At 38.8% G+C, this 14,199-nt stretch overlaps 1 protein-coding gene across 1 annotated transcript; it reads right to left on the bottom strand.

Annotated features, from left to right (window-relative positions):
• Window positions 1–625: 625 nt before the first annotated feature.
• On the bottom strand, window positions 626–9,359 carry LOC103420581 (pentatricopeptide repeat-containing protein At5g04810, chloroplastic). The gene is made up of 10 exons (XM_029105339.2): window positions 8,236–9,359; window positions 7,817–7,944; window positions 6,289–6,429; window positions 5,758–5,844; window positions 5,288–5,441; window positions 4,342–4,401; window positions 2,642–3,070; window positions 2,136–2,431; window positions 1,815–1,944; window positions 626–1,450 (listed from the first exon to the last, which is right to left on the bottom strand). Exons 1-10 carry the CDS (start codon window positions 9,175–9,177, stop codon window positions 941–943), a joined length of 2,877 nt encoding a protein of 958 aa, XP_028961172.1. The 5' UTR covers window positions 9,178–9,359; the 3' UTR covers window positions 626–940.
• Between the last annotated feature and the right edge of the window lie 4,840 nt (window positions 9,360–14,199).

The raw sequence follows: 14,199 nt of genomic DNA, 5'->3' as shown, positions 1-14,199 counted from the left end.
TAAAACTTATAGGTCGCCTCATAAAATATATGTAGGACTCAACACTCATAAGACTATGCCATATATGCAATAAATTTGATTATAAATCTCCATTATGAGTTAATATTAAAATATTAGAGAATATTAAATTTAAAAGAAATTAAAGAGATGAAAAAAATTGATTAGCATGGCTCACTCAAATTATACTCACATAAGAAATCTAAGTCAATGTGGAGCAAATTTGAATTTATAAAGACGACTTTCAACTTTCAAGAGCAAAATGGGATCAAAACTAAGTTTCAGGAGGCAAAGTGAAGTAAATTTTGAGTTTCAGGAAGTAAAGTGGTAACTTTTGAGTTACAGGGAACAAGGTGAGATTAAAATCGAATTTCAGGAGGCGTAGCTACTAAGGCTAATTTTAATGATACATACTCATGCTTAATTTGTCCATTATTTTTATTTGAGTTATTCAATCCAACGACAAAAAATAAAGAGAAGTGTGAGATAAAAAGAGTTTGAAAAATTAGCTCCGTAAGAATACGATTTGGCACACATGCTTGGATTTCCTCCTGCTTGACTTTTTCTTCTCGACGTGCCACCTTACTATTTAAAATTCATTTGAGGGCTTGGAGTTGGACACATAACATTTAAGAAAAACAACGAATTGTGTCACTTGGAAAAACCCAAACAAAACCTAATTGCCGTTTCTGTTCAAAAACTTGAAAAATTCAAATAAAAAATAAGTTCTGTACAAAAGAACATTTACGCTAACAAAGAATCATGATATCAATAATGGCACTGGTTTTCATCCTGCTAAAACCATTCCAGCAATCTAAAATTTCTTCAACCTCACTGCTTTAAATGAAGCTATAGAGTCCGGACCAGCGTGCATAACGTCTGGATGTGCAGTAGCGTGCTATATCCTTTGTTAGTAACATGATTTAGAAACGGGTTCTGTCGTTTAGACCATCCTCTCCATAAATTCATCACCGTTTATTCTACTAGCAAACTCCGTATCATCATCGTCACTGATAACATCTATTTCTTCATCACTGTCCACATCTGAACTTCCATCTAAGGTATGAAATGAGCTCCAATCAGGTGGGAAGGTCTTCTGCAGGGCTTCTGTAAGCTCCCCACCTGTTGTTTCAATCTTGCGTAAGCACCTCGACCAGTGAACTGCAGTTCCCATATCAACAGTCAACCCAGATTCAATCATCTCTTTACAAATGGACAGAAGGCCCGAGTAGATGTAAACTTCAGCAACAGTAGCCCTTGACAGCAGAGATGTCATCAAGCAATGGTATACAGCTCTGTCCGGCTTCAACCCAGCTGACTTCATCTCTTTGAAGCATCTCAAGGCCTTCTCTGGGAGAGAAGCACGCGCCCAACCCTTTATCAACGTAGTGTAGGTTTTCACATTTGGCTTCACTCCAAGCGCTTCCATTTCTTTAATTATTTTTTCAGCTCTCTGAAAGAAAGAATGTAAATAAAATGAACTGCTGAACCAAATTGATAAATTTAAAATGAAAACGAGGTTAGTTTAGTTTTCTAATTCTTGTATTATAAGGCCAGGGTTTTGGCCAACTGAAATCAGAAAGATGACAAATTTTTGCAGTTATGAAAAACATCATTTTCCATTGCTTTCTAATGCATAACAAGTCACGAAATCCATCTGTAGAATGTAGTACTTAAATAAAAGTGCGACAAATATGAAATATATGAAATAGACATTTTATTCGTAGAAGCTCAAAATGGTGATGAAAGAATGGTCATATAAGTTATACTTCTTGAAATAAAATTATCTCCAACGACCTGACAAAATTGTAAAATACCTGCATATCTCCAGCCTTGCAACAAGCATTTATGAAAGATGTGTAGGTGTGAATATCAGATCGAACCCCTTCCTTTTTCATCTGCTGCATCAAGTCAGCAGCCTCCCAAACATCACCTCTTCGAGCCCATCTGCATAAAGAAGGCAGGTTCAGAGGCAGCGAAAATAATCAACTAAAGAGAAGAATATATTGAAAAAGTAGATTCCAGTAACTAGACATAAAACATCCTACAAAACAAAGAAGAAGACGGTAGAATAAAGACCGACGAAAGTACTAGTGTGAAGTATATCAGTGCACATTAAAAAATTTAACAACCCATACCCATCAATTAATATGTTGTAAACAAAGGTGTTCCTTGGAATGCGTTTAGCACTCATTTCTTTGGTGACCGCTAATGCACTTTGCATTCTGCCTGCCTTGCAACATGCCTTCAGCAAAGCCTCATATGTGAACACATCAATCTCCAGGCCCTCACTCCTCAGTTTGGTAAAATACTCAAAGGCTTTGCCAGTATCACCTAAAGCTGCATAACCATGCATGATAGTTGTGTATGTGTGCTCGTCTGGATTTATGCCTGCTAGTGTCATCTCATCCAATATTTCAACAGCCTTCTGCATCTGCAACACTTACTTTCATTTCAAATTTGAATCATAATTGCAGTGGACGAGAAATCAAATAATGCATAATCTTTTATCGTTAAAATTTGAACGTTCCCGAGTAGAGAAATTTGATATATGTGTGTGTGTGTAAGTATGTATGTGTGTATTATATATAATATATGATTGTATATGTATATAATATATGTATTGCAGCTCAAGGATATTTACCTGCCGCTTCTCCACAAGACCAAGAACCAGAGCATTAAATGTATGCACAGTGGGAATGCACCCACTCATCCTCATCATATCGAAAATCTCGAGGGCTCTTCTCATTTCTCCAGACCTTGCAAAACCATGTATTATTGGCATAAACGTCCGTGATGTAGGTCTATGTCTCTCCCGCTGCATTTCTTTAATGGTGCGAATGGCACGGTCCATGTTACCCATTCCACAGAAAGCTGTTATAATGTTATTGTAAAGGACTACATCCGGCTTCAACCCATCCTTTACCAAATCTTCTACAACTGAAAATGCATTAGTCCAATCTTTTAACTTCAAAAATCCATTGATTAACATGGAGTAGGTCTTCATGTTATGCTTAATGCCAGCTGATTCCATCACTTTGCTAACTTCCAGGGCTTTAGAAACTTTTCCAATCTGAAATTCAGATACCAATCTTCAAATTAGTTGTAACTTATATACAAAATGATAACAAGTACAAACTTATAGACTTGCACCCCCAAAAATAATTGTAAATCAGAACTCAAGGAATTCAAAGAAGGAACAAATGTACAACCACTAAAGCAATGGACCCAGCAAGAAAATGACGAGGACAGCAGTAGTCAAGCAGCATTGCACCAGACAGGTTACTCTTCTCAACTCAGACTCTCACCAGCAAGTAACATGTAGCAAAGAAACTTGAAGACATAAAAATTTGGCCCAGTTCAATCATTATGAATTTTTTTGTTCCTTAGCTTTTCTTCAGGGGATCAATGTTACCACCCTCTTAAAGTTATATTAGGTGTTTTGGGTATGAATCCCAAATTGGGACCTTGCATGTGCTTATAAGTAAATGGGCTACTCCCCATATTACCAATTGATTTTATGATGAAACCCCAACTTCCTTTATAGTATCAGAGCAAGCTGACCTATGTGTGAAGCCCAACGGCCACACGTTACCCGATTTGTGTTGTCCATAAGATGGAACCCCAACTTCCCTTATAGTATCAGAGCAGGGTGACCTATGTGTGAAGCCCAACGGCCACACATGCCCCATGTTACCCGATTTGTGTTGTCCACGTGTTAGGCTTGAAAATTCGCCACACGTCAGGGGGCGTGTTAAGAGTATGAATCCCACATCAGGGAAAGAAGGGACCTCGCATGTGCTTATGAGTTATTGGGCTACTCCCCATATTACCAATTGGTTTTATGGTGAAACCCCAACTTCTTCATTGGGATCGTCAGGTTATCGTGAAGCAAGAACTACATTATTCATTCATTTTGATTGGTGGTCCTCAGCAGAAAGGAAGAGTACTAAAGAACGTTCTAACCACTCAGTGGATATATACTTTTATGTATAAGATTGAAAATCTAACATGACAGAATGAAACAAAGAAGACTGGAAGAATAACACCATCTTGGGTTTATAAACGGAATCTGGAAGGCCTACTCTTTATTTCTTAGGTTGGCCTAGGAACTGAGTTATCAAGTAAGCTTATTCTCATAATGATATTTAAGTTTTAAAACTCCAAGTTGGCCTTATGAGGAAGCGTTCCTAAGGTTCCAAAAATATAATTGCTCATAATCGACAATGTGTGTATTAACTAAATTGTGAGCCCTTAATGATAGCACAAAGGATAAACTTTGAAACAATTGGTTGTTACTTTTATGTGAAAAGGGAAAAAAGGACAGGAAAAAAAAAGCCATACCTTAATGTAAAGATTGATCAGACATCCATAACTGATAACTGAAGGTGTAAAGCCACATTCCTATATGCCAATCAGCAAGTATTAGTATACAGAGAAGAAATATGGCAAATCTTTATGGACAATGAACAGTCACGTTATTGGATGAAGACATTATACATCCCCTATAAGAAATAGTATAAAGTTAGGGTATTTAGGGCCTTGGAAAACCACGTCTTTAAGTTATAGGCAAGAGTTAAAAGCTTGACAGACAATCTAAGAACCCTTACAGGCAAAAGAGAAGAATAGGCTGCATCATTAGCAAACAATTCTTCAAGTTTTCTGTTTTAAATTTCCTTGCATCGTAAGCAAACAATTCTTAAATTTTCATTTCTCTACTAGTATATATTAATATATTACATATACTTGCAACAAAGTTTTCTGTTTAAGTTTCCATAAAAAGCTCGTTTAACAAACTCCTATATTTAAATTCTCTATCACTTGTGTATTCATATACTTGGAACAAACTATTTCATATACTTAAACAAAAAAAAAACATTTGTTCTAACATTCCCCATAAAGCTCCCCTTATTAAATTACTGATTCAATACTTAGCTGGCAACTATATCTTGATTTCATACTTGTTTTTTTATCAAAAGTTTAACGTGCATAGACATCTTTCATACCCGATTAACTAATCATTAGTCTTTGTTTATAAAGAAGTCTTCTATGTTTTCAATCAAAAAGAACTTGTTTAGTCAGAATTACAGTTCAATCCTCTGTTTAACCATAAGATATTTTTTAAATTCTACAACATAGAAAAGAAATCTGGTTAAAACTTACCAGTATCATTTGATTAAAAAGAGTAATGAGACTTCTTAAATTGAACTGTTCATAAAGGAACACCAGCATAGATGAATGTATACATGCACAACTTAGGCAAGAAAAACACTTTTATTGAAGCTTGTACCTTGAGTCGTTCAAACACAATCAAACATTTATCTTCATTCCCCATAATTGTGTAGCCATCCATCATGGTATGATAAATGTCAATAGGAGCATCTATGCCTGCTTCTTCCATGTCCCTCACTAATGCCTCGGCGCGATCCATATTGCATGTTTGACTGTAATTCAAGCAAGGCAGAAATAACATAAAGTTTAAAAACAAGAATGCATTGAAAATGCATCTTACTTGCATAGTTACATCATATTAAGATGACCCCAAACAGAATTTGGGGCAACAATGATACATAACACATGATAAGCTAAGAGAAAAATCATTAATGCAAGAGAAGTTAAATCAAGAGTTATATTAACCCTCTTGTCTTTCAGATTTTAGAAAATGGGCGTAGTACTCATAATTTGTGTATGCATAATGACCGATACATGTATAATGATACCAAAATGAATGGGACATAAGACAGAATTTGCAACACTCACCAATAAGCATATATAATATTCCCATAAATGATTGCATTCAAAGTTGTATGTCTCTCTTTGGCCTCCTTAAACCAGAAATCTGCAGCTCTTCCAAACAGATCAAATAGAATTAAATTAAGGACAGACAAAAGTAGCTCTGTTTCAGTATAGATGAGAAGTTAGCATTAATAAAACAATCAATCGATCACCTAGATTGTGTGTCATGACTTGAAATTTAAAATGAAGGTGGCAAATTTCTACTAGGGAAACTTGCACATATACCCCCTAGGTTCTGAGGGGGTGCACAAATACCACCCGTTTTTATTTTTTGTAGACAGTTTTACACCTAGATTACTAATAATCAAACCATACCAATGACTAAACAGATGGTCCAAACTACAGTGCACATTAATGAAATTTGCCCAAATTCTCAAACGCAAAAATTGTGAATGTACCAAATGTATCAGTGAAACAACTTTAATTAGCACCTTATAAAACCACTATAATTACTAGGAAAATGCGCTAAACTACATATGTATATTGCTTGCTTACTCAGCATTGCCAACTTTTGCGAATCCCCCAACAACGATACTGTAAGTCACCAAACTCATTTCAATGCCCTCTTCCTTCATTTTTCTAACACATGATAATGCTTCATCCATGTCTCTGCCAACTGCATAAGCGTGAATAAGGCTGCACATAGTATAAAACTTCTAATGTCAGGAAGAGGAAACCGAAAACTCTAAAGTACATACTCCTAGAGAGATTTACACTTTTTGATATGATTGGACCCTATAGTTGTAATGCAAACTAGAACAAATTTCATAATGTGATTCTTTGATCATTTGGGTGAATTTAGGCTTCCCAATTCTCACCCTCTTGTTGTGGGTTGAACTTAAAGCTTTGATTAAATAGAGCAACCAAATCCAAAACCAATTGGTATTAGGAGCAGAGACTCATGACATTATATATTGCAACGTGAGGCTTTACATTCTTGATGTGTCATATACTCTGACCAAGTTCCTTCACATGCTGTGTTACTAAAGTCAAACACGTGGACAACTCATATTCAAGTGACATGAGAGCATGTGTGGCCGGGTGGGTGTAACATGTGGATTACCTTTTTTGATGCCATGATAGAATTAGATCACCCAGCCCTAAACCAATTGGTATCTAGTGTAAGGCAAGGCTTTACGTTCCCGGTGTGGGATATACTCTCTCAACAAACCCCTATGGGCATCCCTCTTGTAAACATTGAGAGGAATTACCATGACTACAAGGGCCAGCGGTAGTGTGATTTGAGAGTAATTTCTTTAACACATTAAACCAAAAATAAATGTGCACTGCAACTTACATTAAGGGCATAAGCTCAAAAATATCACCAACAGATACGCTGAAATAAAGGCCATAAGTTTTTTTTTTTCTTTCGATTACAAGGCCATGAGTTTTATCAATCTTCCTCTATTGTAAATTTGTAGAAGATTCAAAACATCCCTAAACTTCTAATTTAACAAATGAAGTCTCATTAATCATCCAACAAGTCAGAATAAAATTCAGTACAAGTTGTACAACTCAACAGTCAACAAAGCCTTTATTCATAAAGGAGAGTCTGAACTATATGAATCCTCTTAAATATTGAATGGGCTTTATTAAAAATTTGCATGAGAAATAGCATGAAAATTTAACCAAATTAACAGTGATCTCGTATTCTAATTACAAACTCAACTCAAAGCCTATAATAAAAGTGGGATGTCAATCACGCGAGTCCTTAATAAAATTACCTGGAGTCTATTCAAGAATATCAAACATCACCAAAACCATTTTTGAAACTTGAGTTTCATATTTTCGAATTCAATACATAATCCATTAAAGTTTTTCGTTAAACTTCTTCGTAAAATTTGTTAGAAACAAAAGAAAAAAGAAAGAGAAGTAGAAGCAGGTGCTTGATTTCTGAAATTATAAAAGAAGACTTGCTAATACTTCCCAGAAATTACAGGATCATTAACTTACCCAAAATAAAAGTTGGCCCAAAAACTATTACAGAGAGCTTAAGTTATGAATGATTTACGCGAAGTATTACCTTGTGTACACATGTGATGTTGGTTCTATTCCTCTTGCTCGCATGCTCTCAAAAGTTTCACGAGCACGATGCATGTCCCCTCGCCTTGCATAATACTTCACCATCAGGCCATATTCTCCTCTGGAAGGCTGGTGTCAAGAAGAAAAAAGACATAGGATAAACACCTGTGTCATGCACATATTACCTAAGCAACCATTCATTGACTAAGTACCACATAATGCACGGATATATGAATGTAAATAACGTGTTGTGTGATGAGTATTCGAATTAATGTTTCACCAAGTGAATTTGAAGGTGATTTTCATTATTAGCAATAGCATACAGCATAAATTCAAACAGCTATACACATCGAAACAAAATATGCCTGAAGATGTTGACATATAGTGAATGTGAAATGCATATAAACTACGAGCGTTTACCTTCTTAATTCTCTCAAAAAACCGAACAACTGCTTGCCAATTCTCAGGTTCAGTATCCATAACCTTGCGCAATGCCTTACGCGAGTTCTCCCGCTCTTTATGCCACTGAGACTGATACTCAACACTGTCGTGCCCTTCAAGCCACCGTGTCCTCTCCTCAGTTTTGTCCTTCAATCTGCTCCCATCATCCAATTTGACGGTCAGAACCCTCCCATGGAACTCCATGCCATCGAACTCCACAGCCTTTGTGGCCGACTTAGCTGCAGTCTTACCACCATAAATAACAAACCCGAAACCTGCATTTCTCTCAGTGCTTGAATGACCCTTAATCAGAATCACACTCTTTATGGGCCCAAATTGCCGGAAAAGGTCGGAAACCTCATTTTTCTTGACCCAGTTGGGCAAATTTCCCACAAAGATTTTACCCTCCTGCCGCAACTCAACTTTGGGTAGCTCCGAATTCTTTCCGGGCTCATTGTCCTTGATGGGTTTTTGGGTTTCTTCAGAAGTATCTGTTTCAGGCGGCGGAGGTGGAGAAGGAGATGGAGGTGGAGGTGGAGGTGGGGGAGAGAGCTTGCTAGTGAGCCAAAGCTTGTCAGTGAGCGGGTGTGAATTGGCGTTGGTGGTGGTGTTAATTGGTGGGGTAGGGACTTGGGCGGGATTAATGAGGTTCTTGAAGGGGTTAGAGCGGAATTTGGAGGTGGGTTTGGTGGGTGGAGAAGCGGTTTTGAGGGTTTTGGGCCGGCGAAGTTGGTTAGATGGAGGGGAGGAGCTGATGGGGCTGTCAGAATTTGGCGGCGGCGGAGGTGTTGGTTTGAGAGAGAAAGAGAGACAAGTTGTGGTGGTGGAGTGGTGTTTTTGGTTCAGGTTGAGGACGACGCCGACGGCGGAGAAGGGAGAGGTGGTGTTGGGATAGTGTGGGGTGCTGAGTGAGAATTCCATTATCCGGCCAGAGAGTAAGGACTTTGTGAGCTGGGAGTAGATGTTTCTACTTCCTAGAGGCCATATGTTTCTTTCGAGAGGGTAACTGTAGCGCTCATTTTCATTTTACAGACTGTAGATAATCCACATTAAACTTCCAAACTCTGAAAAATAGATTCAAATACGAAACTTCGGATGAAAAGTTGAATGCATTTAGTATTGAGAAAGAATTATATATCGATAGAAAGAATGACTTTGCATAGGTTTATAAGATACTACTTCTTAAATTGCCTATTGGTTTTATGATAGAACTTAAAATTTTTTATGGTATCAGAGCAGGTTGTCGAGCCTGTGAAGCTAAATGGCCACATGCGCTCCACATTGTCCACGTGTTAGGCTTGAAAATTCGCCACACGTGAGGGGTGTGTTAAGAATGAGTCCTACATTGATGGGAGGAAAGACCTTGCATGGGCTTATAGAGAGGTTGGGCTATTATCGTATTGCGAATTGATTTTACAGTCGAACCTCAACTTTATTCATTAAGGTCTAGTTTGATATTAGCTTTTTTCACCAAAAACCACTTTACTTTAAAGTTAAGCGGTAAATAAGTGTTTGGTAAAATTAAAATATTATACTAATTTTAAAAGTAATGGCCTCTAAACAACAGCTTTAAAAAACAGCATATATGTTGCTTTTAAATATTATTCTGACTATGTTCTTAAAAATGAAGAACTGAAGAAGGAAATTCTATAACTTTTGCAACAGAGCTATACAAACGGATTTGCGATGCCACCATCATCCTATTCCATAGTAATGGATGAAGTCCGACGACCTTATTGAGATTGATCGTACTTTTTCTGAAAGACACGTAAACCTGATCCAGTAAGGTTTCAGTCAGGTATCCTATATTTTTAGAATCCTTACAATCTAGAAAAATTAACTTGTGTGGATGCAAATTTCTTCCTCCTTGCCATTGGACAAAATTGCACCTACAAAACAAATAACACCTTAGGTCAATGCCAAGAGCCTCACGCACTCATGATGAATGTGGGGCTTTGGCTGAAGAACCTTTGATGCCAAAGTTAGAATTTTAAGGGAAAAATGTTTGGAGAATTTAGAGAGTTTAGCAAGAGAATTGGGATTGAACTTTGAGGAGAATGATGAGGTTTAAATAGGAGAGTGGCCAGAAGAGAATTGGGATTGAACTTTGAGGAGAATGATGAGGTTTAAATAGGAGAGTGGCCAGCCTCCTTGGATGAGAGAGGATCGATCATCTAGTTTCGTTTGTGGGCTAGGTTCTTGATTTGTGTTAAATTGAGAGTTATGGAATAATTACCTAATCAATTAGCTAATTAATAAAATAATTACCTAATTAATTAGCTAATCAATATAATAAAAAAAAAAGATTTAGGAGTTTACCTTGTGGAGAAGATTGGATGAGAATGTATGAAATAAGTTTTGAATCGTTACCTATTTTGGGCACTTTTGACTTGGTTAAGTAATGATTGCCTGCTGCTCGCACGTAGGAATCCGGGTATGCCTCAAGAGCATTTTTGTCCTCTTCTACCCAAAAATCCACGTGTCGTCTTGTGATTATTTTTTGCTCCACAAATACCCCCACATGTGTTGGGCTGCTCACAAGAAAGGGCAATGGGTTAGAGATTTTCTTGCTTTTGGAAACATAAGATTGTTTCCTATTTTGATGTTGATTCCCTCTTTAATTGGAAATTAGATCCTTCTAGGAAAGGGAAATAAATTTTCTCAAAGCCTATTTAAGTCCACCTTAAGTGGATTATTAAATCAATTTTGGAAAGCAATTTATTCTACCCTACAAGAAAGAGAGCTTAGAGGATATTTGTTCCCCTTCCTCTAGCAATCTTCTACATTTAACCCGTGCAAATGACCGTCTTTCGTTGCTTTCTTCATCTTCTTCTTCTTGGATAGTGCTGTCGTGGGGCAGCCGTCGGGGTGGTGCGTCACGTCGGCTGGCAGGGGCCAAGAGTCGACTCAGCATGGGCTAAGGAGGTTTTGTGGCAGAGACCACTGCTTGGGCTGCTTAGCTTAGCTAGAGCCAAGGGCAGCTTGCACAGCTAGAGCCGCAGATTGAGGCGCTGGGGTGAAATGCTAGGCGAGTCAAATGGTTCATGTCCTTTGGGCTCTTGGTCCTGACGCAAACAAGGCTAGCGATTGAGAGAAATGAAAAGGTTGCGGGCCTTATGGGCTACTAGAATGTTGGGCATGCAAGCCTTCTGCCTGCTGGTCTGAGAGAAAAAATGAGGGAAAAGCCAGTATAGGTTGAGCTTCCCTACTAAATACCATGAATGACATTGGCTGTTTAGTTATCTTCGCGGGAGAAAAGTGGGTTGCTCCCGAGAAATGAGATAAAGAGGATCAAGGCGGATGCATTGGCTCATCTGATCGCTGTCGTGGAGTCTACTATGAATGAAGGTGGAAAGAAGAAATATTCCCTGCCTACTCAAGAGATGCCGGTTGAGAAAAAACCGAAGACTTCCTCCGCTGTTCGTGAGGGTCCGTCTGCTGCCGAAAGGCCTGTGATTGACATGACTTCTTCTAATGGGAAAAAAATGAGGGTGCCAGATCTAAGCTTGTAGCGTCTGCCATGTTGAGAATGGCTAGTGCGATTGCTAATAGGATTGCTCAGCGTAGAGGTCCTATCATGCCCTCAATGTCGAAGCTTGTACCAAGATGTCTGTTGGGAGCTAAGTTTGGTTCACCTTTGGAGAGGCTTGCTATTATGAAAAGCGATAAGGTGGACTCTGCTGTTAAAGTGGAGCTAAGGCCCACTCATTTTGCTGTTAAAATTGATTCGCCTGCTGGGAAGGAGGAAACTGCTCGCATGGGCAGTTGTGAGAAATCCACTAAGCTTGCTTCTAGGGAGGCTGCTGAGATCTGTGTGCTCTTTAAACCAAATATGCTTGAAGACATAGATGTTTGTGTCAAGTTTGTTGATGGCATTAGAAAGGTTTGTTTGCCCAAGTTCCTTTACGAAGCATACGACCCAATATAAAAGGATTAGTCTGTTTGCTAAGATACAGATATAGCAAGGCTGCCAAGGAGGTGGCGAAGACTATGGCAGCTGAAGCTTATTCCTCGGCCGATGAGATTAAAAGGTTGGATTATGAATGGGTTTAATACTTCTGCCTTCACTTCTCTGCAGCTTAAGACCACTCGCCAAGAGATCGTTGACTTGAAGACTAGGTTTGACGTGATCCAAGTTAAGTATGAAAGTGTAGAGAATGAGATTGGATGTTATATACCTCATATCCAAGATCTTGAGTTTGCAGTTTTTGAACTTTGTTTTGCTGCTTATGCAAAGGATAAAGAGTTGATTGCTGCTTATAATTAAGTGATCCACTTCAAGAGAATCGTCGATAGGCTTGAACCCGAAGTGTTGGAACTTCAAGGTGTACTGAAGATCAACAAAAGTCTGAAGAATGAAGTAGATGAACTGCAGCACATCCATATTGGTCTGCTCGAAGAGGATGAGCAGTTGAAGGGTGAGAATGACGAGCTCGAGGTTTCGAGACTTTCTCTATTTCTCGGAAGATTTGCTTGCTTTTACTTTTAAGGCTCACATTGGTAAAGTAGTTTGAGAAGTTGGTGCCCAGGCTGAGGCGGCTAAGGGTGAAGCGTTAGATGATGTCACTGCTAAGAGCGTCGCGGCTACTAAAGGTGTGGCGACCAAGTAGTCGTGGGATATCCGAGCTGTTGAAGTGTAGTATTCTAGGTAGCCTTTAGGATTTTCTTTGTTTTTCCTTGTAGCTCTTGTTTTGCTTGAACTCCTTCAACCTTTGCTAGTTGTTTATAAACATGTTTTCTTCGCTTTTCTTCATCTTCGCTTCTTTTTCTTATGCCCTAACATTTAGAACTTTGCAAAGTTGTTAGTCATAGGGATAGCAACCAGATGCCTTACTTACAGAAGCAGACAAGTCCGTGTAACCACTAGGTTGTTAACTTTGGCTTTCTCCAATTTCGTAGGTTGCGTAGCAAGTATCACAACACTTTAGGACTTGGTGTAGGTTGTTCTATGCTTAGCAGAGGTAAATCTTATCGACTATGTAGCATGTCGGCAGTGGATAAAGCTTTATATATACACGCTAGCTTGTTTAACCTTTCACAAGAATGTGCGATTTTATAAGATAAGTCTAGCATGGCTTTACTACTTAAAGGGCAAGCCCTAAGCAATATTTTGGAAGCCATAGGTTACCTTAGTGCACTTGGTAGCAGCTTTAGGGTTCCAGGGCAGCTGTTCATCAGATGTACTGCGTAATGTGCCCCATCCGTCTCTAGGGCTCGGTTCCCTTTGGATTGGGCCAAGAGACCCAAAATCCTTCAATTAGCTAAGCCTTGAAAAAGACCATCGTGGTTATTTCTAAGAATCCCAGCGCAAGTCATCGTGTATCTAGTTATACTATGGCAGCCAGGCTCATCCACGTCTGGATATTCGAAGTGTAGAGTTTATCCTCTTGTCTTGGAGAGTTGACCTATGTAGGTGTCGGGGAATTGGTTTACCTTCTCGCATTGGAGAGCAATTAGTTTACCCTTTCGCACTGAAGAGCATAATTGGTCCCTCGGGGGGCGCAATTCCTGCGATGAGTCCCTAAGAATGGCAACATCTTCTTTTGAAATGCAGGAGTGATCAGTTGTTGTAAACATGCAGCCGAGCCAAGTTGTGATTACTTTTGAATTCCTCATTGAAAAACGAGTGAAAAGAACGAGAACTTAGCTGTAAGGTAGGAACTACATAACAACTGGATAGTCCTCGGCTTGTGAGGTGGTGCCCGTCGAGCTGCTTGAGTTTTCAGGCTTTAATGTAGCAGGAGGTTACACATGGTACTTCCTCAGATTATAGGCGTTCCACTGCTTTCCGATCTTTTTGTTATTTCATGGCGACGATGGTGTAATTACCATTGCTGCCTACTCTGCTGATCTTGTACGGACCTTCCCATATGGGATCCATCTTTTTGGTACCTTCTCTGCAGGCAGTGATAAAGGCTTTTCTTAAGACTAGATTTTCAAGCT

This window comes from Malus domestica, chromosome 07 (assembly GCF_042453785.1).
Source record: "Malus domestica chromosome 07, GDT2T_hap1".
NCBI classification, from domain to species: domain Eukaryota; kingdom Viridiplantae; phylum Streptophyta; class Magnoliopsida; order Rosales; family Rosaceae; genus Malus; species Malus domestica.
The sequence above is the reverse complement of the archived record's forward strand: the minus strand, read 5'-3'. Positions and strand labels throughout refer to the sequence as shown.

Coding starts and splice junctions, on each gene's coding strand:
- LOC103420581 (XM_029105339.2), bottom strand. CDS start 9,177: ATGGAATTCTCACTCAGCACCCCACACTATCCCAACACCACCTCTCCC. Junction 7,945..8,235: donor TTTTTGAGAGAATTAAGAAG/GTAAACGCTCGT, acceptor TCTTGACACCAG/CCTTCCAGAGGAGAATATGG. Junction 1,451..1,814: donor GCAAGGCTGGAGATATGCAG/GTATTTTACAAT, acceptor TCTTTCTTTCAG/AGAGCTGAAAAAATAATTAA.